This window comes from Sinocyclocheilus rhinocerous, unplaced genomic scaffold, assembly GCF_001515625.1.
Source record: "Sinocyclocheilus rhinocerous isolate Xijiao unplaced genomic scaffold, SAMN03320098_v1.1 scaffold1441, whole genome shotgun sequence".
NCBI lineage: Eukaryota > Metazoa > Chordata > Actinopteri > Cypriniformes > Cyprinidae > Sinocyclocheilus > Sinocyclocheilus rhinocerous.
The window spans coordinates 699427-727077 of NW_015654063.1; the positions used below are offsets into that span (position 1 = coordinate 699427).

General features: G+C 37.4%; 1 protein-coding gene across 1 annotated transcript; it reads right to left on the reverse strand.

The window, feature by feature from the left end:
* Positions 1-445: 445 nt before the first annotated feature.
* ptprna (protein tyrosine phosphatase receptor type Na) lies at positions 446-26988 on the reverse strand. Its single transcript, XM_016523342.1, has 23 exons — positions 26462-26988; positions 23393-23443; positions 19993-20103; positions 18444-18537; positions 17377-17530; positions 16975-17284; positions 16394-16519; positions 16144-16175; positions 15606-15868; positions 14734-14820; positions 14548-14627; positions 14367-14431; positions 7267-7476; positions 6018-6230; positions 5501-5648; positions 4831-4904; positions 4602-4679; positions 4261-4380; positions 3999-4165; positions 1271-1324; positions 1103-1167; positions 949-1022; positions 446-865 (listed from the first exon to the last, which is right to left on the reverse strand). Exons 1-23 carry the CDS (start codon positions 26535-26537, stop codon positions 794-796), a joined length of 2724 nt encoding a protein of 907 aa, XP_016378828.1. The 5' UTR covers positions 26538-26988; the 3' UTR covers positions 446-793.
* Positions 26989-27651: the final 663 nt, after the last annotated feature.

A 27651-nucleotide genomic window follows, 5' to 3' on the forward strand; every position in this document is an offset into this window, starting at 1 on the left:
CCAAACTTTTGAATGTTAGTGTAGATTAGACATAAACAGGTACTACGTTTTTTTTTTTTTTGGGTGTTGCATGGTCATAATTAAAGAGGGAAGCCACACACATCAAGCAGTGCTGCTACACAGATTCACATTTAATTCAGAACCATTTAAAAATTATAGTCATATAATTCTCTTTTTTTAAATAGTTTTCGACACATTTGCTACAGGAATAAACAGAGCTCTCAGTGAATTATTTACAGTGATCACACGACGTAAAGGCGGCACTAGACATTACAGATGTGAAAGCACTGAATGTTTGTAAAAGATCTGACAGGAACCTTAAGATATTACAGGTGCCTTTCAGGTACATTCCAACGAATTCAGAGTTCAGACATGACTGTGCATATATGATCTCATGTTTGACTGCATGAGACATGGTGGCTTCTTTTGTCATTTCCACATTTGATACATGAATTGCATTTTTGGCCATGATAAAGAAAGCATCTTTAAGAAATCTGCATTTTTCAACATCAAACATTATATGTATATATATTTATAAAAAAGACAACATGATACTGTCAATTTACAGAAATTAGGACACTTTAAATCTGATGCTTAAAACCACCATTTCTCCCTGAAACTCAATTAGGACTGAAGCATTTGGCCCCTGCAAAGTGTTTCCAGCATTGGAAAGCTTTCATAGTCTTTTAAAGAGTGACAATATTCATTTCTGACTAGTGAAAGTGAGTGAGGTGCATGAAAAGGGGTGAGTGTAAGTGGAAAAAGATGTAAAAGTGACACTGTGGGATGTGGCTCACTGAGGAAGGGCTTTCAGAATGGCATTCACCTCTTCTGCCACAGCTGTCAGGGCGAACTCAAACTGGTCCTAAAGAAACAAACAAGCTTAGTGTGTAAATGATTTCACTCTAACATTCACAATCATATGCTGGGAAAGCACGTTGTACATACCTTAGTGCGTACCATACTTGGTCTCTGGTCACGAATGTGCTCCAGTGTGGCGGCAATGTCAATCTCCTTCACGCCTAAAACACACAAACAACCTCTGAGCATGCGGTGCATGTACATGAAATGAAACGGCTAGATAGGGAAACGAGGTGCTTACCTTTCGCCATGCGGTTAAGTACCATGTCAATAAGAATGTAGGTGCCGGTTCTGCCAGTTCCATCGCTGTGTGAAACCGGAAACCAATTTAAATCATTCATTTTCAATGATAACAGTAATAAAAAAAAACGCCCATATTGTGAACCTGAGACTCATTTTAGCCGTTTACCTGCAGTGCACAATGATTGGGCATGAGCGTCCTCTGTAGCACTTGTTTACTTTTCTAAAAAAAAAAGGGAGGATAGAAGAGAAAGAAAATTAAAAACTAAGCATGTTATAAGGAGCATAACCACGGTCAATTTATCCAACCCTACAATCATTCTTCTGTCGACAAAGGAACTGAGCGACGCGTGAGGCTGGGGAAGGAAGGGGGAGAGAGGAGATGGAGCATCCGTTAAGCCTCGCTCCTGCTGCACTCACACCTACCAATGATCATTTTTGTGACTATGCAACTGGACCCAGACTACTAGCTGCAAATCACAAAAATGACACTGGGAGGTGTGCTACGTCCAGAGACCTATCGATCTCCATCTGAGACAGAGAGAGTGACGGTGGGAGGAGGAGGAGGAGGAGAGAAAGGCAGGGGTAGAGCAGGGCCCGTGTCGAGCACAAACGGGGAAGGTCCAAAGTGCAAATGCATTCAAGGGAGAGGAACGTTGGAAGGACTGGACTTTAAGGTAAAGAAAACATCCACAGATATTTAGGGAATCCCAAGTGTGAAGCAGACCCTCATATTAGGGTGAGGACAAACAGTAGGGAAAGTATTTGCAAAGAGATGTGGATGAGATACTGTGTGTGTGTCTAAATTGAGTTTTAATGTTTATTTGATCATTTAAATAGTGATCATTTTAATAATTTGTTCAGTTTCTGAGTCAAAGCCATGTGGAACATCTTTTACCTTACAGTTATCAACAAGAAACATTTGGTAACACTTTAATTGAAGGTGTCCTTGTTACACATTACATGTACTTACCAGTGTTGGGGGTAACTCATTACAAGTAACGCGAGTTACGTAATCAGATTACTTTTTTTCAAGTAACTAGTAAAGTAACGCATTACTTTTTTAATTTACAAGAAAATATCTGAGTTACTTTTTCAAAAAAGTAATGCCAGTTACTTTGTTTTCCCATTTATTGACTGACAAGTCTCCTGTCCCCATATTGGGAGAAATCGGGAGTACAGAGGCGTTGTGTGAACATGATGTTACTGTAGTTCTAGACTAAATGTGAATGTGCATTAATTCATCCCACTCACAAAAAACAGATTTAGTATTCATCAAAATGAATTAAAACAGTGAAATGCAAACTCAGAATATGATGCAAACCTGCAATAATTAAATATGTTAAATAACACAAATGTATCTAATTCCATTTTATTAACCAATATCTCCTGACCTTTGATGATCCAGTTAAACCATACTAATAAGCAAAAATGACTTTAGAGAAACTAACAATTGTGCTTTGTTTTTTTATTGCTGAAGAGTGTTTCTTCTCCTGCGTTCTACTGTACAGACGTGAATTTACTTTTGCTTGAGGTTTATTCATTACACTTTTTGGTGTGAAAGGGCTTTTATATTTGCTATAAATAGAACTTCTTATATTAAAAACAATCAAGCATTGATTATATTTAAAAAGTAACGCGAAAGTATCGCAAAAGTAACATAACACATTACTTTCCATAAAAAGTAACTAAGTAACGTAATTCGTTACTTTTTTAGGGAGTAACGCAATATTGTAATGCATTACTTTTAAAAGTAACTTTCCCCAACACTGGTACTTACTATTATAATAACAATAAATTACACATAATTACATGCAAGTAACCCTAAGCCAAACCCTAACCATATTGTAAGCACATGTAGTTCATCAATATTACTCAGTACTTAAATGCATAATTACACTGTAACAAGGACACCTTAAAATAAAGTGTAACCAAACATTTTTGTATGTTACATTTATTTATTTATTTTTATTTTATTTTTGGATATTGTTAAATATGCTTTTAAATATTATGTTTACTCATTACTTGCATTTTTCATGCAGTTAACCCCCTTTTTTTACCTTACACTATCGTCAAGAAACATTTTGTATGTTTTTAACAACATAAAATATACTATTATCCAATTAAATATAATATTTACTCACTATTATCCAAATAAATATAATATTTACTCGCTGTTTATGCAGTTTTAGAAAAATGTAGCATACGACAATGACAGTAACAAGCACATTTATTTGTGTCTAGCTGTTTTTTGGCTATTTTTATGAAGTCAACAAATCTTCAATACAGATATTCACTGGTGCACCTTTAATTTAACAGAGCGCTCACTAAAAATTGTCTCAATCACAGTTCATTTTGCATTCAATATCAATTCGGATGTGATCAATTCGGTGGAAATGTTCTTTATTTTTAAATTATCCATCATTTCCCACTGGTTTTACCAATTTTAAGACCAGTTGTGAACTTTGTCACATGAATTCGGCATTATGTCTAACATATATCTAACATATTGAGCACAAGGGAGGCAAAAAAGATGCTGCCTCCCTCTGCAACTTTCTTCAGTGGTGCTGCTATTGGACAGTATTACTTGAAAATCATTTGCACCAGTTTTATTAATTTTAAGGCTGGTTGCGAACATTGTCACATGAATTTGGCATTATGTTCTCTATGAGAACAAACCAAGCACAAGGGAGGCACAAAAGATGCTGCCTCCCTCTGCAACTTTATCCAGTGGTGCTGCTATTGGACAGTATTACCTTTTAGTACATTTGTTTTGCTATTACCGTGTTGTGAATTATTTCCTCACCTGAAACTTTTTGAGGAGCTACGACCTGCAGTGTGTGTAATCTGTTTGTAGTTCTATGAGAATTCGAGTTGGTGTTGGGTTGTGGCAGTACCTGCGGAAGTCCAGCAGGGGCCGTGTGGAGGAGGGAATGCCTTGTGCAGGCCAGCTCAGCAAATGAAACTGGGTCAGAGTGCGCGTCTCTTGAGTCTGAACGTTCTTCAGGTAGAAACTACGAACCAAGAAGTCTTTACACCAGATGTGTTCAGACACAAGATTCACCTGAGACATACAAGTAAAAAATACTGTAGGTAGTAAAGAGGAAAAACTAAAAGCCACAAGGGACTTTGAGGGCAATTAAACTGAATGTTTCTCACCTCATAGATGTTGTATAAAGATGATCCTTCATCAGGCCAGTAACGTTCACATTGTTTCTCTCCATCCTCCACTAGAGCGGTCATCATCACTATTACAGTACAGCCGTTCTCCCATACCATCTAACATATGCACCAAAACACAGTGTCAGTACACAAAGAATCACTTATATAGGAGATGCATATCAATTTAATCTAAACCATTTTAGTGTTATGCTATTATTCAATTTATAAGCAGTTAGTAATCAAATTATATTTGGGAATTTCATATTTTATTTTTTGAATATTTCAAAAGATTTCTAAATCTTAAAATTTCATCATCACTCTCAACGTGTGCACCTTACCTGCCAGAAATCAGCAACAGTGTGTGGTAAAGGTCCTTGAGTTGCAATATAAGCAGGTAAACGTGGATCATGATCAATCTATGGGTAAAGATAGTAAAGTGAAGATTCTTTGCTGTGACATGATCACATTTACATTTGTTTATAGAGAAACAAACATTCATTTACTTATCCAGCATGCATATTAGTGCTAGAAGCAAAAACCTTGTGAATAAAGATTGTCATTTCTTACTATAGTGCTGGCATTTACGTAGTCCTCTTTGGAGGGGTTGACCTCAGCCTTTAGTTTCACTCTCGAATGGTCATCTAAAACAGAATGTTTTAATTAAACATACTGAAAACTAAAATGTATACATTTAACTCATTTTGGTATTTTCCAGTTATATGATGCCTTTCTTGCCAGTGTAAGATTTTTAAATGTTTTTGAAAGAAGTCTCTAATTTATGCTCACCAAGGCTCCATTGATTCGATCAAAAATACATTAAAACTGTAATATTGTGAAATATTATTACAATTTAAAATAAGTCTTTTGTATTTGAATATATTTTAAAATGTAATTTATTCCTGTGATGTCAAAGCTGAATTTTCAGCATCATTACTGCAGTCTTCAGTGTCACATGATCCTTCAGAAATCATTCTAATATGCTGATTTGCTGCTGTTATGCTTAACATTTCTATGGAAACTGTGATACATTTTTTTCAGGATTCTTTGATGAATAGAAAGTTCAAAAGAACAGAAATGATTTGAAATAGAAATCTTTAGGCATTATAAATGTCTCTACTTTAACTTTTAGTCAATTTAATGCGTCCTTGCTGAATAAAAGTTACTTTACTGTATTGTAAATGGATGAGATCACTGAAATAAATGTTTTTTGTTTTTTTTAAAGTCACATTGCTCTTACAGGGCACAAAGTCAGGATAGCGGTTCTTCTCCATGTTGCTTTCAGACTGGGCGATAGAGACAGAGCTCGGCTCAGCCTGGTACGAACACAGAGCCTCCCACTCTTTCTGCAATCGGTCCTTATTCTTCAGATGGTCCTCCATATATGCCTGAACAACAGAAATGGATTTGAGGCATTCCACTGATTGCTCATGAAATGCCTATTTTGCTTCTACGTAATTAATAAACAACTTGACATGATTCCACATTAGAGTTCAGGACACAGCTTAAGCCTCGGAACTGACTTATATAAGTCAAGAAGACACAAAACTCCAATAGTTCTAAGTTTAAATATAGATTTGGTTTGTGCAAGCAGGTACTGCAACCTATTTACTGATATGTGCTGAACAGTCAGAAATTGTAGTGCAATAATTCCTGTTAATTAGAGTATGATTCTCACTTTTTATAGCACACAGAACAGAAAGATGCAGCATATTGCTAGCAAAGTGAAGTCTGAATTATAATTTGTGTCTGTGTACCAGTATCATGTGTCCGGTGGAGATGTCCATGTTGGACTGTGCAGGCTCTTCGCTCCAGGACGGTGTGCTGCTGTGAGAGCTGGGACTGTGCTGCGGTCCATCGCTGAACTGAGACGACACACTGCTGACTCGAGATGTGTCGGTCCCCCGTCGACCGCCTGGCTCCGGACGGGTGAACGATGACTTGGCTGCCATGTGCTGGCGACACAGCTCCTGAGAGATGCAGGGAAACCTTATCATTACTGACTGAGCATTAATGTTTTAAATTACATTTTCAGATCCATAATCATCACTGTTAATGTACAGTAATACTCAACGTCAAATGAATTTAAATGCAATTACAGTGCTGATTATATGCCAGTTACACCTGATTAGAATGGATTAAACTGATCAAAAATGACAGTAAAGACATTTATAATGTTACTAAAGATTTCGGTCCCACTTTATTTTGAGGTCCCATTCTCACTATTAACAAACCATAAACTATGATTTTGCCTCAATAAACTCCTAATTTGCTGCTTATTAATAGGTAGTTGTTAAGTTTAGGTGTGGGGTAGGATTAGAGATGTAGAATATGGTCATGCACAATATTGCTTTATAAGCACTAATAAACAAGTCAATATGTTAATAGTAGGCATGCTAATGAACAAATAGTTAATAGGGAGAATTGGTCCCTATACTAAAGTTATACTACCAAGATTTCATAAATGCTGTTCTTTTGAATTTTTTATTCATAAAAAACTAGAAAAAGAAAAAAAACGTAAAAGCAGCACAAATGTTTTCAACATCAATGATAATTAATGTTTCTTCAGCAGCAAATCAGCATATTAGGATGATTTCTGAAGGATCATGTGACACTGAAGACTGGAGTAATGTCTGAAAATTCAGCTTTGCATCAGGAATAAATTACATTTTAAAATATATTACAATAAAAACAGCTGTTTTAAATTGTAATAATATTTCACAATATTGCTGTTTTTACTGTTCACGCAGCAAACAAAAGACTCCAAAGGCATTTCAGGCTCCTAAAAAGGCGGTGATATGATTTTATTCATTATGCAATATTCCAGGCACTATATGACAATATTACATGTGCCATTTTATTTCTGTGAAATGTTTTTTTTTTACTCATTCTATATACATTTTTGTTCCTCTGACTACATTTTCCTTTTTGGACGATACAGTAAACATCTTTCAATCATTCTGTATCTTTTTCTCTCTCTGTATTTGTGTGTGTTTAACAATGTACCTGGTAATCAAAGTGGGTTTCCGCACCAGCTTCTGGTCCCAGACCCAGTTTGCCAGAGGCTAACTGACGGGCGTGGTGTCGGAGACAGGCAATCGCGAGGGAGACCAACAACACCGTGCCCACACAAGCCATGGCCACCATTGTGAGGACGACCCCACGCGAACCCTCCCCGACCCGCGTGGCCTGGGGCAAACCACGCCCCTCGCTCCTCTACAACAAGAGAAAAAGAGAAATACAGCAAACGTGAGACAAGACAACATCATACGAAGAATCAAGGAAAAACAAAACGCAGAGATGGCTTTCATCGCGGAGCGTTTGTGTGGTCCCTCTGTCTTCCCTACACTCTCTCGTCCCTCTTTTGTCTCTCTCTCTGTTTGAGTAAACAAGTCGGATGTCATCATCGACTACTAATTACCCTGGCAACCCAGACGCACACGCACAGCCACGTGTCGCCCTGAAATAATTAGAGCAAGTCAGTGACCCGCCCGCTCCGCCGAATAATTACCAGCAAGTAAACAATTAAGGAAACCCCCCAACACAATGCAGGGTCAACCACTCTGAGGGGATCTCTCGCACACTCTCATTTAGTTTTATTCCATCCTTACTCTTCTGCACTTTACAGCACATCGAGAGAACGATAAAACGCACGGATGCAATGATTGCTGATGTCATGCGGCCGCCGTCCCGTGTCTCCAACCGCTGCCTGTTGGTGTTGCCATGGTGTCTGGGAGCCTCAGCAGGGCAGAACAGGCCGTAGCGCTACCATGGCAACAACGGAACGCTCAATGTAATCCATGGCCATCACGGTGAGCAAAGGAAATGAGAGGAGGGCAGAGGAAATATGCTATACGCCTACATTATTACACTGAATAATATGTGGTGTTATCTGCAGAAACCACCTTAGGACGTAATACTTACTGCCACTTGCATCTTTTTAATCCATCTGCATTCTAATCTAATCATTCTAATCTTTGGGTGTTAAAATATAGGATAATGTTAAATATTTTACTCCTATTATTCAAATAAAAGAGAATATCCTCTGTACTAAAATAAATTAGTCTCTGTAAGACTTAAATACATAAACACATAAATACACTTGCTCAAGTAAATGTATGCTTGATTTATGTCATTAATAACTACATTTGCATTAAAATAAAGTACAGCCTCTGTAGAACTTTAGGATGATTAAAAATACATAATCACACAACTGCACTTGCTCAGGTATATGTATCATTAATAACTACATTTATAGTAATTTATACGTATTATATATATATATATATATATATATATAAATTTATACGTATCTTGAAGTCCTACAGAAACAGTAGTTTATTGTAATATAAAATAAACTACAGCTTCTGTAGGACTGCAAGATAATTAAAAATACTTAAATAAATAATCAATACAATACAAAATCAATAATAATCTGAATAAATAAAGTGTACATTTATATGAGCAAGTGCAGTTGTGTGATTACGTATTTTTAATTATCTTGAAGTCCTTTATTTTATATTTATAGTTGTGTCAAAATTTTCATTAATAACCTAAGTTAATATTACTTGCGTCCAGAATATCAATTAATATTTGGCATGAAAATAATTCTGAAAAAAAGTATAGGGGATTATGAGAAAAACAGCAGAACTTTTAATTCATTTATTTCAATTAAATTATTTCAATAAATTATTTTAATTCCTGCATTCAATTAAATTATATGCCTCTCATATCTACCAAAGCTGATCAAAGAATTGTTTTATTTTAATTTAGTGCATAATGCTTAATATTTAATAATATTTTGATGGTTTCAATTAAACTATATTGCTCTCACATCAACCAAATCTGATTAAAGAATTATTTTAATTTAGTGTACAATCCTCAATATTTAATAATATTTTAATGATTTTAATTAAATAACAATTTTGCGATTGCAAATCGACTGAATACAACTGAACACAATCTTTTGAAATGAAATGATTTTTATAAATGATGGAACTTTACATATTTGATATTTACTTTTCCACAAACATTTTCAAAAGACTAATTGTCCCTTGAGGTATTAATAAAGTTGTAAACTAAAAACAAATCTCACCAAGTGAAATAAAACAGGAAAGAATGCAACAAGTTTTAACAACCTATTCTAACACCGCCTATAATTTTCGCTCAGACACCCGCTATTTTTTCTGAGAAAGTGGAACAGACCTTTAGGCTGACACCTCACCACCATCTCTGCAGCGCACAGGCAGCCGTTAGAGCTGAGCTAGCAAAAGAAAAAGACTGAGTGAAAGAGCACTTAAGTCTGACCACAAAGAGGTCAGGACGCTTTCCCTTCTTTTTGGTCCTTTCTCGAAATTCATCAACCATTTTCCCACTCGCTCCCTGCCCTCCTCACACCCACTCTCCCTCTCATTCTCCTTCTTCGTTCCCCACATGTTTCATTCTGTCCCTCTTGTTCCCACTCAAATTCAGCCTTTTCTCCTGAAAAGCTAAGAATGTTCCGCAGGAGAGATTGAAGGTGGGGGAAGGAGGGAGGGGGCGGTGGCGTTGAAGCAAGGGTGCACGACTGGACGGAAGGACAATGGGGGAGGAGATAAAGGGTGCGGGGCGCCTCACCTGCTACTCCAAAGAGGCCCCGAAAGGAAGACTGACAGGCTTTTAGAATGGAGCACGGGAGCAGGCAGGAAAAATGAGCTGGTTTAGGACAAGAGGACAAAGGCCCCCCAAGGTCTGAGAGGGCCAGGCGGAGAAATGAGGAGGCAGAGCGAAAGCGGGAAAGAAGGCAACTGATCACAAGGAGAGAAAGCATGGTTACAGGGAACGAGAGACTAAAACTCTGCGCAGGAGGGGGAAAAAGGGGTGATACGTGAGGAATAACCTCACAACGTAACGCACACTTCAGCACATACTCTACATGTCGCTACGAATACTAATGTGCATTTGAATCACACTAAGCTGTTGGCCGAGGAAGCATAATTCAAACATCTGTTCCTCAAGAAGCGGGAAAATCGGATTCAGGGTCCCAGGACCCCTCTGCCGTTCCCCATGACCCCCGAGCCCTTTGACCTCAGCCACAAAAAAAGGAAATACACACACACACAAACACACACGTATGGCTGTGTGTGCGCGTGTTTGTTTTGGAAGATCCCGAGGGCAAAGATCACCAAGAGCTTCGCACTCTGAATCACAATAGGCAATTCAGGCATGGCCCGAGACGTCCGAGTGGAGACGAAATGGAGCGCCGACCATCTCCGAGGCTCTCGGTGATCTAAGATTTCATCAGTCCGTCTGTCCCATAATGTATCTTCTGCTCAATTCACTCGCTGTGAATTGATTTCACAATTCAGCAGGACTCTGCTGTTATCTGATGGAGGTGTTCAGACTATGACCCATCAGAAATCACATCACTGCCGTCGTCTCGCTGCCTTTATATTGCACAGCAGAAGGTGTGCGGTTTTCATTAAGTTTCCTCTAAGAAAAAAAAAGCCTTTAGAGAGTTGTTTATAATGGATGATTTTTCTCCCTCTTGCATCTTTCAATACATTCCCATCAGCTGTTCTTTTATAAATGATATTTGAAATAGCATAACCGTTCACTCTAGATGGAAAATGATTAAAAGAAAATTACTATAAGGGTAAGCAATGAAATGCATTTCAAGGTAACATGAAAAATGAACATCCACTTAATTCCAGTCACTTAATGAGTGGTTTTTGCCTAACATATTAGGCAATAAAACTTTTTTACGACCTTTCAATATATCTATTTAGTACACTAAACCAAGAGAAATAGTATGAACTTAGGTGCACCTGCAGTGACTACAAACGGATTACATCATCTCACTCATCCAGCCTGCTCTGCCCTGTTACCACAGCAACCGGTCCACCTGGCATCACTATTCAAGATAGCACACACTTCTTAAAAGCAGCATTTAACAAAAATATTTCATCAAATGCACATATACCTTACGCATGCAGCACATGGCATTGCGCATGCAACACACACGCATTTGTGTGTTTGCCAAGATGAAGATGTGAACTGAGATTAAATGCATGTGGGTAATTGTTCTTTTAGTTTTAATTTCTAGTGAAATATTAAATTAAATATTACCAAAGACACATTTAAAGATAATCTATATTTTAGTTGTGTTATTAGGGTAAGATATATGCTGATATGATACAGATGCAAAAAAAAAAAGTAAAATGTAAAAACTTACAAATATTTAAAGTTTTTGAATAAATATTTGCATCAAAAAGTTTAGATTTAGTTTACATTTGCAGACAATTCAGTTGATAATAATCATAATGTATTTTGACCATTTATTTTGAAACTGGAGAGAGAAAAATATTTTTTATTCTAGTGTTTTATTCTAGTTTAGTGTTGTATAGTAACTATAATGTAGAAGTTTGAATTGTCATGGTACATTGTTTTAGACATATTTATAGAACTGATAAAGCCATTTCAGATTTCCACATAAAATACAGCATTATTCACAACTGTGTCACAGTTGATAACTGATATTATAATTCAAGTGTATGAGTGTGCAAAACAGAAAAAATGTTAAGCAAAATAACATTTTTGAGCTGTGATCATTTTTGAATATACAGTTACCAGTACAGTTTCTACCTTCTTTAACAACTTCCACATGAGAAAAGGAATATATTTAGAAAAAAATAATAATATATATATATATATATATATATATATACACACACACACACACACAAATGTTCACTAAATTAAATCTGAAAAAAACAGAACGCATGATTAATGGCATCAGTATGTTGATCGACTATTAAAGCGATAAGTAGCTTATGTCTGTATGCACACACTTTTTTCCATTATTCATAAGGAAAATATATCATGATGTCAAGCACAACCATCAAAAAAAACATCAGAATAAATAGGCTAAATACACATCTCAGTATTTACAGTAAATCCTACATAAAGGCCTACAGAATCAGTAGATCTAGTATGAAACAGTACTCACCGGCACACATCTCCTGTGCTCTACGCTCAGACCTCTTTACCTCACACGCGCCACAACATCACGAGCAGGACCGTCTGCAATCGCACATTTTCAAGCCTCCACACAGTCCAAGCATCCCGGTCAGACAACTTAAGCAAAGCATCAAACAAGTGCTTCAAAGTAGCCCTTAACGTTTCAGAGCCGAGAAACCAAAACGGAGGGAAAGAGTGGCATACGTGTAGTGCCGGAGCGAAAAGGTAAATGAGTGAAAATAAATGGGAAGGACAAGAAAAGGGAGGGGAAAGAGAGAATGTGCCTCCCCGAGAGCTGTGTCCAACTCATATGAAGGCCTTGCTGCCTCTCAGCCCCATTCAACCAATGCCGCCACTTGTCACATCAAACGTTGTTGCCTTAGAGACAGCTCCACATGTTGCTGATGGTGAAATGGTGGGGTGGGGGGTGGCATTGATGCCCTGGATAGGTCGTCCGTGAGAGAGAGAGAGAGAGAGAGAGGAGGGAAAAAATGGGCCGAAAGCAACAGGAGCAGGAGGGGGTACAACGAATGGGGTGTAAGAAAAGTGCCATGGGCCCAAAAAGGGGTTTGTAAGTAATATGGATTGGCAGGGACACAAACACTGAGCCTTCACATCTGGAATAACCATACAACAGAAGATATATGAGATCACACAAGCTGGGGACAATACGGGTAATGGACCCTGCCAAAGATTTATAGAATAATAAGTGTTTCAATTGACATGTCTGATAAATATGCTTTAAACTGGATATATTATATTTTAAGCTGAAAAGGATTTTCAGGATGTGTCATCCAATAAATATAAAACCCCTAGGGTACATTAAAGTAATAGTTCACCCCAAAATGAAAATTCGGTCATCATTTACTCACCCTCAAAACTATAAATTTCTTTCTTCTGTTGAACACAAAAGAAAACAGCTGCTGGTCCCCATTGACTTCCATAGTATGGAAAAAATACTATGGAAGCCAATGGGAACCAGCAACTGTTTGGTCACCCAACGTTCTTCAAAATATCCTAGGGTGAGTAAACATAATTTTAATTTTGGGGTGAACTATCCCTTTAATAAGATTTCAGCGCAATCTCGGTGGGAGTGCTGAAAGTGCATTGCTATGTATGTCACTGTGGGCCGTAAAAACTTTAATTCATTAAAGAAGTAAAGAAAGAGACTCACAGAGAGAGAAAGAAGCACAGAGAGACAAAACAGCCTAAGCAGAAAAGCATTTATCCCCATAAAAGGCGGACAAAAAACAGTCAGGTGCAAGCAGGTCTCATTACTGAGGCAGAGAGAGAAAATTATAAGATAAAGGACAGGGAGAGCGCGCGCACACTCACTCGCTCACTCATACGCCGTGCACTTCACAGCAAAGAAAGTGTCACAGCCCACAATAGAACAAGAAAGAATAATTAAAAATATGAGCAGCCGGATGCAACAAAAGACATTATTCTACATTCAAGGGCCTGCAACAGCTGTACAAAGTGAAAGGGGAGCGAGCGAGGGAGAGCAGAACGCCTCAATATGCACCGAGTACAAAAGCCACCCAAGAAAGTGGGGGAGCGAGGGAGAAAGGGATGGGGAGGGGTCAAAGGCAGAGGTAACAAAAAGAGAACGGCCAAAAGAATGGCAGAGAGGAGAATGGCATGGGACAAGAAGAGAAAGAATGAGTGAGGGAGAGAAATGAGGCACAGCGGGGAAAAAACGCAGGAGGATTTGGGACGGGGGAACGGTACAGTGGGGACAGTTCGAGATGAACGGTGACGATTTCAAAAACTGTTCGTTTCAAATGCCCTCCTTGTTCGGTTCAGTGAACGCCAGAGTGATTCATGAGAACCCGGAATTATATCTCAGTACGTGATCTGTACATAATAGATGGACAAAACTGTAGAATCTATGAATTTCAATGAGAACGTTCCCTGTTTGGTTGATGAGGGTGGTTATGTAGAGAATAATGACCTGTGTGGCCAATTCTGTTGCTGACTGACAAGAGAGAGTGACTCATTATACCAACCGGTTCCCATAATCGCTAATCTATAGACCTGCTGATCACAGTGAACGTGTGGGTTTCACGGTTTGCGGTTGGAGGACATAAAAAAAGGGATAGACATACCTCTCCCACTCCGGTCTGGATGATTTTCATTCCTGTCTCTCCCTCGAGGAAATTCTTCTCAGCTACTGCAATGCAAAGACAATAAATGTTGGTGAATGTGTGAGTTAATCAATAAGTGCCTGCGCATTCTTTTTCCATTTCATCAAAATGAACGGTCCAAACGAGAAGGCTTGTCACTCACCGGCTTTATTGGCCACCTCCTCCGCGCTGAGATTAAGAGAGTTCTGTCGGATCCTGAACGTCAGGGCCGAGCCCACCACGCTGCAGAGACAAACGACAGACAGATCGTCTTTTCTTTTATTCTCACCCTGTATTCACTAATCTATCAGTCTCTCCATCCAGCAACACAAACGTGCACACACTTTACCTAATGTTGATGAAACTGCTCGTGGAGAGATGGATTCTCTCCGCCAGTGTCTCTAAGAGTTTCACCCCATCATAAAGACTTAAAGGACTGGAGGGAAAACACAAGAAGAAATGCATTTGTTTTATTATGAGCATTCAGCACAAATGAATTAAATTCATTTCAAGGAACATGCAGCTATATTATCACAAATACATCAGGAAATCATCAGAAATACACAGCAGACTATATTTTTCAAAGGTCTCAAAGAGGGAAAACAAGTTTCCTTTCAAATTCTAGGAAATTCTATAATATGAAAAAGGGAAGAATAAATTGGAGCAACTATTTAGAAAGATATAATAAAATAAACTGGTATGTAGATCACATGTAGTCACATAAAATATTTCCCTGATAAACCTCGTCAAAAAATTTTGATACAAACTGTGCAAGACTTTTTCTTGGCATTGCCAGTATTTTAGCTGAAATTAATAATTTTATAGCAATTTGCTGATGAAATATTTTAGAAATAAGCATAAAAAGAAAATGTATATTAACTAAAAAAAAAATGTTCATGACTTTTTGATGACAATTCCATGCTATTTTCATGTTTTCCTTAACAATAGGAATACAGTGCTATACAAATACTCATCATTTTTTTCATTACATTCATTATTCTTAAAGCAGAATACATTCATTATTCTTTTTACTTAAAAAAAACGAAGAAATAATACTAATACTAAGTCTAATACTAAGAAAATTGTGTTTTTGGTAAAAACTTGAGCATGGATGACTGTCTAAAATAATCAGCCATCTGCCATCTATAACTCCAACATGGTAAATTTCAGGTGAATGAACTGTACAACATTAAAACCCTATAAAGTTTTAGGAGCTCCTACCTCTGATTAGTGACAATGTAGCCATATTCCTCTCTGGTGTTTGTCCCATCCTTAGCGGTTTTCTCTTTTAAATCCAGGTCTTTGGCTGACAGGGTGGGCCCCACAGTGCTCCCACTGTCTTCCTTAGGCACAGTGGCAGGGGCTGGTGTGGATGGGGGCTGAGTAGGGGCCCGCTGGTATGTTGGGGTAGAGGGCAGAGCTGAAACAGGTAAGGGGGGTTTCGCTCCTTTTTCTGTCTCTTTATCACTGCCTTCTACAATTGTCTGTTGAGGAAAACACAAAGCGTTGTGTGTAAAGAAAAAAAAACATAGTGCAAATAATTCAGCTTTTTTAAACTATGTAAATGCAATATACAGCTAATTAATTACTCCTTTTACTCCTTTTTTACGCTTTCTGATAAGTGGCAGTGGTATTTAAATAATCAGATGACTCACTCAGCAATGCATTAAAAGCAATGCTTAAAAAGCAAAAATCCTGGTGAAAGTGTTACTTTCTTTTAGCATTTAGGTGAATTATTAGACTGCAAATCTGCGTTTACCTCTTTTACCGTGACTGTCCCTGGGGATTGATCTGAGGAACACAAAGATAAGTAAAAACATCACAGTGCTTTTGTCCCACAAATAATCTTAATGATATGAATGCAAAAGACCTAAGGCTGTTGATAAAATGTATTAGGCCCATGACAATAAGACTAGGTGCAGTGACTTCATTCTATATGATTCAAGCAGTGTGACAATCTGAATGCATGACGTAAATACATTTGTGTGTGTTGTGAAGTCACCCTATACCTGCATTCTCCATGCTTTGTAGCAGCTGTAACACTAAAGTAAGTCTCTTTATCTGCTGAGGGCTCAGGTCTCGTGGGTCCACTCCAAAGCTCCTTAACAGGGTGGCCAGCTGTGCCAGTTTATCATCTATAACACAAATATTAACATGCTGGATGAAATGGAAACATCAGCATGCACCATCATAAGCAACTGAAAAAAAAATGCATATTTACACTTAATAAAATGCTACATATACATTTATGTATCCAAAGCAGCTTACATTGGATCCATTTTACAAGTTTTAGCATTTTCTGAGATTTAAAACATGACCTTGGTGTTACTTGCACCAAAAGCTCTACTATTTTAGGAACAGGAATCCTAGTTTTGCAAAAAAAAAAAAAAAAGAATCTTATTATACTTGTTCTCTAAATCTGAGAGCAAACAAGTTTAAAACACATCTGTTTACGCAAGATACAATAAACAGCTCTATAATATCAAAACTAAAGCAAATGGGAAAACATGCAGACTTCAATTGTGAATTGTATACTATGACATCCTCTTAAGGGCACAACATTTGAAGCATCCCAAAAAGGGATACTCACCATCAAGTCCAGAAAGAGAGCTGTAGTCCTGAGGGATTTTCTTGTTGTTGAGCTGGGCTGAGCTGGGCTGTTCTTGTAGGGTGTAGTCCTCTCCATATTCCAAAGGGAAATCTAGATCTTCATAGTATGGGGCGGCAGGGAGGGCTGCTGCCCCCCTGTGGCGGAAAGAGGGTTGTGAGGAGGAGAGGTAGAGCGAGACTGCATCTTCCAGGAGCTGACGGTCTCTGTCTCTTTGCTGGGCTCCAGCTCGAGAGGGGGGTCGCTGGTATCCCATGCTGGTGTGAGGATGGAGAGAATGGGTCATGTCCTCCTGTTAGGGAACAATGAGAGAAATTAATATAAAAAGGTACGATAAATCTGTTTGATTTTCTATGCTACTTAAAAAAAATAAAAGAGCCTTACTTGTAGGTATGAGTATGGGTCCATTGGTAGGGCTTGCATCCGGAGCGAGGAGGACTGGTGGGGGTCTAACACCATGTAATCCATGTAGCTCTGAGCTGGACCAGGTTCAGAGTTAGAGCTGGAATAGACCTTCTTAGCTGCAGGCTGTGGCGGCCTACAAAAAAAAATCAGTCTATTACATTAAATCTAATACAAGAGATCAAACATCTGAGGTCTGAGAGACCTCTGAAATCAAGTTTTCCAGCAGCAATAACACACACTCAAAGGAACGGTTGAAAAAAAAAATTACTTTCTCATGCTCATGCTGCTTCATGCCTGTGTGACTGTGTGTAACACAAAAGAAGAAATTCTGGAGAACACTTTTTTCGTTTGTATTAATAGACTGTTCAAGCACCATGAAAGTATTATAGTCTTTTACATAAGTAGAACATGCAAGTCTTCTAAAGCCATGAAATAGCTTTGTGTGAGAAACACAACAAGCTTCAGTAGTAAGCCAGTATATATGCAATGCAAATCTTAATATCTGATGGAGCTGACATGCTTGAGTTTGAGTCCTGGATTGTGGTACTTTCTGACTCTCTATCACTTCACTTTCTGTCAAGTGACTATTGTCCTATTCAAATAGGCATAAATGGCAAAAAAAAAAAATATTTCAAGAAAATCTTGACAGCCATGCTAACACTACTTTGAAAATTCATGAGGGAAGTGGTGATTCAATTATTTTTCAAATAAATTGATAAAGTTTTTAAAAAGTCTGAAAAATTAATTAAAGAATCGGACTGATCAGGTCCTCAGGTTCAACTTGACTCAATAATCCATTATCAGCCAATTTGAAATACACAAACTATTATTTGAATTCAACAAACTTTGAATATAGTGCACTTTCATGATACGTTTATTGTGCTTTTGAGCTCCATAATCCATTAACTGTAATTGCACAGAAAAAATGGCAAAGGAGAAAAAAATATTCCACTAAGGTAATAAAGTCATACAGGTGCAACAACATAAGGGTGAGTAAATGATACTATTCCTTTAAACTAACAGCATTGTTTGTTCCTGGTACTCACTGTGCGTTCTGGGCCTTTTGTGTGCGTGAGTGAGGAATACGGCTCAGCTCCTTTGCAATGATGTGCTGGGTGATTTCATCCTGCCAGTAGAATCCTGTTCACAGGCACACAAATACACAAATCAGCACAAACAATGTAAGCAGGTACATGTAAAGCAGCACTTAGTATGTACAGTAGCACTGTACACAGCACATGCCTTGCCAGAGTCTTTTTTCAGCGTGCATTGTGCGTGTGCTTTTTCTTGAAAACAAGTATGAAACCTGATATACTTAATCCTGTCTGCAATGCTTTGCTTGTTTGCCTTTAGTCTCTCCTAATCCTAATGGATAATCTATTTCTGATATTATATTAAATTATACTATATTATACTTTTGATACACCTTGCACACTCCATTAGATACAGCAGCAGATGACAGTACTTCTATTCCAAAAACTGGTATAATGATTCAGAAAATAAATGAAGTGTTAAATAATAAAAACGTGGGAAAGGTTTTGTTGTCAGTACCAACATAAAATGAGTGCAATGTAATGCAATATATCTTCCTGATAGATAAAATGTTGAAAAAATTAGCTTTTCTTTTTCATTATAAAATTTTTGTTTCTTCATTTTATTTTTATTTAAAATCAGTCAAATGTAATAAATTAACAAACAAAAATCATGTTGTTAGCAAATTGTTTAAATACATTTTTGCACATTTACATTTGAATGTTTGCTCTAGCCAATGCATAAGAGTAACAGGGAGTTAAAAGGCAAGGAGTAACAAAGCTATCAGCTATTTACTGTCGCAGGATGTCAACTGTGAAAGTAAATGTCATTCATGCTTTGCTTTAGAGCTCCAGGAAAACACTGGCTATTTTTGGTTTTACTAATATCCAGAACTATTATTATTCATTGATTTGTAATCATATTTGCATTTCTTAATTTTTTTATATTTTCAAAAAATAAAAAGCACAAAAAGCACAAAAATAATAGCATTACCACTGTAAATGTGTGTGTGTGTGTGTGTGTTAGCCTAAAAAACCTAAAATCATAAACATTATGTGGCCTGGCCAGAGAGGAAGACAGCTTAATAAACATACTGAATAATGCCTTAATGAATCTGTGGTTATATTTTAAGGTAGGGGCTAGAAAATATTACTAGCCCAGTATAAAAACAACAGAAGGCAATTTGAAAGTTGCCACCATGACACCATGTGTGTGTGTGTGTGTGTGTGTGTGTGTGCGTACTGGTATATATGGTTTATGAGGACACAAAGGTGTATAATGACATGGGTAAAACAACGTAAACATGGTTTATGAGGACACTTCCTGTGTCCCCATAAAACAAAAGGCTTAAAAAACATACAAAACTGTGTTTTATGAAATTCAAAAATTGCTAGTAGTTTTCTGTAAGGGGTGATAGAAAATCACCTGGTTTAGGTGTAGGGCGATAGAAAATACGGTGTGTACAGTATAAAAACCATTACACCTATGGAGAGTGCCACAAATGCAAGTGTGTGTGTGTGTGTGTGTGTATGTGTGTGTGTGTGTGTGTTCGTGCGTGTTTACCCTGAAGCATCAACTCTTTGAGCACTTCCTGCAGTCTCTGAAGAACAGGAACAGAGACCTGGTACTGAACCTGGTCATGCCTGGAGCTCCGGCACTGTCCAAAGAGCTTGTCTGTAACACATACAAACATAAACCATTTAGATACACTGAGGAGAAAATCTGTAAAGGAAACCCGTTTTCATAAAATTCTGTGTAAATGATGCAAAAAATAGAAGAGTCTTCTGAACAGTATGTTATAAAATGTACTGCTGTCAGTATAAACAGCATCAAAATAATTAAATATGAAACAACATCTTAAGCACTCATACATACATACAGCGTGACTATGAAGCACATTAAAATGCCGCAGACAAAATAACCCAGAAGTGATAAATGAGCCAGTTTCTTGACTAATAAGCACCCATAACATATTCAACCCACCCCACACATACACTCTCATACACTCACATCCCACACATACACCACTGACTCATCCCTGACTAAACCTCCAGTTGTGTGGTTTAAAAAAAGCCCTTGATCCCTTCACGCAGATGAGCTCTAAACATGAACCCGGCCATTTTCTATATCTCAGAGCAGGTCTGTCCATGAACATGACTCACAGCTATTTATAGAACAGATGGAGATGTGAGAGCACTATGGGGGAGATGGATCAGTTTCCCTGGGACATGGAAATACTCCGTACATTATTACATTGCAATAGAAGTGACCCAGGAGAAACTGATGTCACACCATCACTTCAGCAAAAGAAAGACGTACAGTTAAGGAGTAACACACACGACACAAAATTATATTCTGCCTCTCATAACACATACATGAATATTCATAACAGACCTTTTTCAGGGGTTGCTGCATTTTTATTTTGTTTTATGGCTGACTATACATTGGCTAAGCATAGACAGACATATAAGTACATATAAGCTACATACATAAAAAAAAATAATAATTGTTTGTTAGAATCTATTTTTGGAAGAATGAGGGATGAAGTCAAGGCTTTTGGAATCTCATTTTTTTTAAACAAATGTCTAACTGAGGTTTATTATGTCTTATATGGAAGATTGTTTGCCCCATGGAATAAAAAAATAAAAAGGTAATTGTGACATTTTATCTCATAATTCAGAATTGTAAGAATTGTGATAAAGTCAGAATTCTGAGAAACAAAGTCTGAATTGTGATACATAAATTTAGAATAATAGTAAGAATTGTGAGATAAAAAGTTGGAATTACTTTTTTATTTTTTATTCAGTGGTGAAAAAAAAACTGAATTGTGAGAAGTAAACTCAAGAGTTCTAATAAATATACAATAGTCAATTGAAAGAACTCAGAATTCTGGGATGAAAACTGGGAATTGTGAGAAAAAAGTCTGAATTCTGAATTTATACCTCACAATTCTGAGTTTATATCTCACAATTTAGTCTTTGTTTCTCGCAATTCTGAGAAGATAAGTCTGAATTGTGAGATATAAACTCAGAATTGAAGTTTGAAAAGAAAACATGTAGAAATTAAACAGTACAAGCACCCCCAGAGTATCTTATATAAAAGGTGAATAACTCCTTTTTTCTCTTTCTCTATTTTATTACTGTCTCTCTCAGTGTAATACAAACACCTGACATTCAGTATGTGTGTGTATGAAGGTGTCAGAACAAAAGAGATTGGACTGGGGACAAACTGCTTTTCACTGAAAAAAGAAAAACAGCTTATTTATACACCTCTGTTCCATCCTTTTATGACACTGGGAATACGGAAGCCTTGTACACTATATACAGCAACCCAAGTCCCGGCTAACCGTCACTGCGAATACGAGTCTCTGAAATGCATTTCAAAGAGCGCCTCGTATTTGTGTAACCTCTTTTGCATTTGCAGGTCTCCGTGTGAGGTATATATGTGCGCGTATGTGCGTATGAGTGTTTGGATGCACGGCAAAGACGTGAGTCTGTGCTTAAGCACCGGGTAGTGAGTCATCCGTGATTGTGGGGGCGTACACCCAGCTTCCATGGGCTTGATGATGTCACCGTTACCAAGGGGACATGGAGCAGAGGTGGGAGGGACTTGACGGTGAGAGAGAAGAGCAGGTGACAGAATACTAGTGGTTCATGGCTGTGGTAATACGTACACAGGTAAATCCCTGAGAGGAATACAAAATAACTATAATGGAATGTGAATGATCCCAGTTTGGAATTTTCAGGAAACTGCACTGAAACACAAACGCAGTATGGGGCCATAGCGATACAGTGAGGAAAAAATACATAAACATATAAATATGTATCAGCACTGATAACTTGCACATTTAGAACGTCTTCTAATTGTTACAGTTGGGTTCAAAAAAGTCTGAGACCACATGATTTATTTTAATATTTAATAGTGGAAATTAACAGAAAGGTTTAGGATTAATAATAAAGAAAAATTCTGAAGTAAGATGAGGAAGAAATATTTAAGATTCTGCAGTATTTTCAAGTGATTATTCAAATAAGCACATTTATGACAATGTGCTCCCAGGAAGCACAAGATGCTCTTTGGATCTTTCTCAAATCATACTGGTTTTACATTAAGTTTTACACAAACTTGTGGAGTTTGTGCAGCTGAAATTTGTTTCGTTCATTTTTTATTTAACTTTTCATTCAAATTGTTATACTAATAATATCATTTGTAATGAAAAAAGGTAGCACTTTACACTAAGGTCCCATTCGTTAATATTAATTATTGCAATAACTAATGTTAACTAACAATGAGCAATACATTTGATACAGTATTTATTCATCTTTGTTGACGTTAGTTAATAAAACAACACAAATGTTCACTGGTGGTTAAGTTTTTGCACAGGTCTGTGAAATAATATTAACAAATACAGCTTTTCAAATTAATAATGCATTAGTAAATGCTGAAATTAACATTATCTAGGATTAATTAATGCTTTAGAATTATTTTTCATTGTTAATTCATGTAAACTAATTTTAATAAATGAAACCTTATTGTAAAGTGTTACTGAAATTTTTTTTGGGGGGGGAAATAATGCAAAATACAAGGATTTTCCAGACTTTTGGATGCCATTCTATCTTCATGTGGACATTTATGTAAAATACTGACACAAATAACACAAACATCCGCCCTCCAGTGTACACCAACACAATCTTCATTACTGCTGACTAATATGAAATGAGTGAAGTGAAAGTTCCTGCAGTGTAAATCATTTAGCTGTGTGCACGTGTCTCCTGTTGCGTCGTTGCACTAGCAGGATGTAGCAGAGCAGCAGTGTCAAGCAATGATCCGGAAATCACGATTAGATCATCAAGAGCAAGAAATAAAGAGACAGGACGCAGAAGATAGAACCACGTCCTTGCTTCTGAACTTATGATTTACTGTAACTACACGACATATGATATTGTCTCCCTATTGTGATACTCACCATCAGAGCAGAACTGCTCCCTAGAGCACAGCCTCTTCTCAAACAAACAGCCTGTATGCAAGAGATAGAAAGAGAGATGAAGAGGAAAAGGCAAGTGAGCAGTTGAAAACATAATAAAACATTTAAATGGACAACTACTGAAAACCTCATAGCATTTTTGTCAATGGAGATATAGTATAGACTGTTTTCAAGAGATGTCTAAGTGACCGTTCCTTCACTGACACATTCATCTCAGATATAAACCAATGTGTCCAATCTGTCTTTCCAACTTTCTGACTCTGGGACAAGAGTTATAGCTTAAAAACTCAATCTGAAAGCATATAAACAATATTGAATCAAGATGAATCAATGACAAGAATCATTCATCCATGATGGCCTATGATTGCAGTAGCTTGTTTCCCCTAAAATGCAGAACTGTTGTGTGGGCAGATAGAATGAGGAGGAAAGCTCTGGGCATGTGCTGAACACAGCTGATCAAATAAAAAGGAAACGTAACTGCCAGTGAGCATGACCTGACTATGTTTGAGCGTGCATATGGGTGTGTGTATGTCTGTTTGTGTGCCTGAATGTGTGTGTGTGTGTGGGAAACACTAGGCTGGCCAACAGCACTGCTGTCAGGGGAACCGAGCAGGACAAACAGAGATAAAGAGTCAAGCTGATAAAGCTTGAGAGAATAAAGTGGCCTAAAAACAGATTTAGACAGTTAAAAAAAGGATTGGTCTTTTGGTGAAATAATTCTAAATGAAATTATATACCAGATTAGGTTTTTTCACACTGCGCTTAATCCCAGATTATCGTCGTTTCAGTTTTTGAGGGGAAAATGTCAAATGGTGACGAAAAACCATTTAGATAAAGAGACCGTTTCATTTTTACCTTTGAAGTCCGAAGAGTCCATTCAGGAAAAACCAGCAAGGGCTGGCGCAAATCGCGGCAGTGTTTAAAACAGCAAATGTTCAAACAGGAACAGTGCGAAACATCAGTTAATGAACAACACCCAGGCCGGGATTAAAGCTAGGGTAGACTATGCATGTATATATATGGTCCTGATTTATATACCATGAAAGGGCCATAAAATGTTCGTCCAATCATTACCTGCCTACTTGCCTGTCAACCTATGTATTTGCATACTTCCGCACAGCCAATAGCGAGAGTTTGGGGCGTGGCTACTGTAGCAGGCTGAGCCAGAGGGTGTTTAGCCGGTGTGGAAAAAGAAATTCAGATTCCATTACAGAAGTGCAAACCAAAATTCAAGGACTTACCAAAATATACAAAGACAAAGAAGGTTTGCTAAATGTAAAGTTACAAGTATTCCTAATATGTTGTACCTTTTATTGAAAGCAGCCAATTTTACCTGATTAGACATGCCTTTACTTTTATAGCTAGATGGGCAGTGTAAAACGTGTTTCCATTTACCCGGGATTTAGAATGATCCGTGGTTAACTATTTCAAGTGTGAAAAGCCCTATTATGTGTTAAAAGAGTAATTAAAATAAAATAATAAAAAATATTGAATGACTATGAATAATATTGAAGAGTGAAGGTTACTGAACACAGGTATTTTTGAAACACACTCCAGTTTACTTTGATAAAAATTGGAAGTGTAAAGTTTGCTCAATATTTACAGCTATTTTCCACTAGGAACTTGTGAGCTGCTGATTTAGAAATGGAACAGAATGTGATGTTAACCTCTCATTTCCACTTTCCACTGATGACTTTTCACATGAAAATCACCATGGCAGTGTTTTACTCACGCTGGATTAATAATTAAAAGTGCACTGAATTCTTGTAAACAACATAATGAACAACACCAGCCATTTCCAGAGTTTAGTCTCAGACAAACAGGTGCAAATCTAAACTCAAACTGAAATAATAATTATTAAATATGTTAAGATAATAAGCAATATATCTGCACAAAATAATCCAATCAAGTTGTCTGTGTAAATTCGTATCAGGTTAAAGCAGCAACAACCTTTACTCTAACAAAGACCCTGTTTGTAAATAACTAAATCAACATCAGCCCTCAGATGGAAAATGAGAATAAATATTACAATGAATGAGACAAAACTCTAGCAAAGAGTGCAGAAATATTACAAATTTAAATAATTAAGATGTAAATAAATAACTAGATGTATATGCTTTCATGGCGCTGCTTTTTATTTACACAGAACTAAAAGCAGCATCTGAGCCGGTTTAGAGCAGCCTCAACCAGGCTGTGCAAAGGGCAGCTAATGAAAATTCATACCATTCATAAACGTCAATTAAACACAACCGCATGAACAACGCACGAAAAAAATTAAATCCCAACATTCTCACTGAAACCATCGTCCATTAAACAAACTGAGAGTGCAATCAAGAGACTACAGAACATTTAAAAACTGTAAGACGTAGTAGATGACAGTATATTACAGAAATATTTGCAAATGGGTCACTCCTCCAATGTCGCTGACGTGTCGCCAAGGATACAGAGAAGAGTGATTTCTATTGGTCAGAGCAGGGATGGAGAGTAAAAGATTATTTCTGTTAACCAGATAATGCTTGCATAGAGGAGGAGGATATATATTGGATGATATATACCTAACCTACAACAAAACATAAAGTGGATAGTTGCTTTCAAAATAAACAAATATGAAAATTGACCCTCTCCATGGTGCTGAAATGATGCTCTTCACCGAACGACTCCTTGTCTCCATACTGTCCTTTCCCACCAGTTGCATGATAAAGCTGGAAGCACTTGATTTACATCTACAATACTTTTGATGCATGTTTAGGGGGAGAAGTGTTCACAATGGCAATAAGAAACAAACACAATATGCAAATATTCTCAATAAGTGATTTTAAAATAATGGCACGTACATCTGTAACGTGATCCCATATATCACATAATACACTAAATTGTCCACGAGTAGACTCATTTGTTGTAAAGTATATAAATAAATGTGGCCACATTGTAATTGTCATAGGCCTAAACAACCACACCAATGCACATCTGCGCACAACGAACTGACATTCTTTCAATCGATTTTCATTATATTTCTCAAAGACTTTCTTTTCTAGCAATACTAATACCTACCGTATTTGCCTGCCATCCCAAACTGGCAGAATACGGACATCAAAAACAGGGCTCTCCATACTCGCGGATGCATCATATTAACTATCCACGGGATTGAAGTCAGCACGCGTTGTTTTATCGCCCTCCGTCAAGAATTTAAATCCACATTTTGTCTGTCGGTGCCGCAGGCTTGTGCTAAACGCTCGTAGCACGAGTGATGGACGCGTCAGATCAAGACAAATGAACTGTAGGCTTTCGTTTTAGGCAGTAATAAACATACAGAGACATTAACGAATGTACTGAATTTCTGGTGCGGATCTGGAGCGGGAATCACGATCTTCCTTCATCGATGTGGCGGGGACCCAAAAATACGTCATAGGGAGACCAGGAGGTTTGTGAAGAGTCTTGCGTGCAAAATGAAAGAAGGGAGCTAGAGTCTATACATCCGAGTCCTGGTTTACCTATGAAATGAAAGAGTGGGCAGGTGTGTGGCTGTCTGTTAGTTATAGCATTGACTGCAGAAGATGATGAATTCCTTCTGTTGCGGTTATAGTTTTCCTCCTCCCACGAAGAGACTGAGGTGAAAAGGAAAATGACATAACATTTCACTGAGGAAAGAACTGATATCAAGTGAATATGTGGTAAATCCATGTCCAATGACAAATGCTGATTGTTAGCCACACCTCTATTTGGAATCATACAGAAATGTGTTTTCTGTGTTCATATGGAATGAACATCCACTCCCTTACGAACATTAACCATAGTTCTGTTGTAGTAAAAGTGTAGTAACCATGTTTTTTTTTTTGGCGTATTGATTACCATTTGTATAACCACAGTTTTACTACAAATACCGTGGTTAAACTATGGTTAGTGTAGCAAAACCATGGTTAATTTGTGGTTACCATGGTTTAACTATAGTAACCATGTTTTTTGGGTTTATTTGTAGTAAAACCATTGTTAAATTTCGTAAGGGCTGGTCTCAAATAGCAATAATTTTATGCAGGTGTAGAGCAAGTAGGCCGAGTGGCCATTTTAAAATGAAAACAAACTAATATCACAATGGATGAAGGGCCTATTTGGCAACGTTGCTGTTGTTTAAAAAAAGACATACACAAAGTCCTATTTAAGGCTTACGGCTGACAAACATATGATAAATGAGTATTTATTTGCTATATGTTCCCGCATGTGTGGCATAGGAAACCACTGTCAAA

Bases quoted from the DNA above. Each gene is read 5' to 3' on its own strand.
- ptprna (XM_016523342.1), bottom strand. From the start codon at position 26,537: ATGATGCATCCGCGAGTATGGAGAGCCCTGTTTTTGATGTCCGTATTC. The intron at 15,869-16,143 runs GTAAACGCAGAT...TTTCCTCAACAG, and splicing joins GGACAGTCACGGTAAAAGAG to ACAATTGTAGAAGGCAGTGA. The intron at 1,023-1,102 runs GTAAGCACCTCG...TGTGTGTTTTAG, and splicing joins ACTTAACCGCATGGCGAAAG to GCGTGAAGGAGATTGACATT.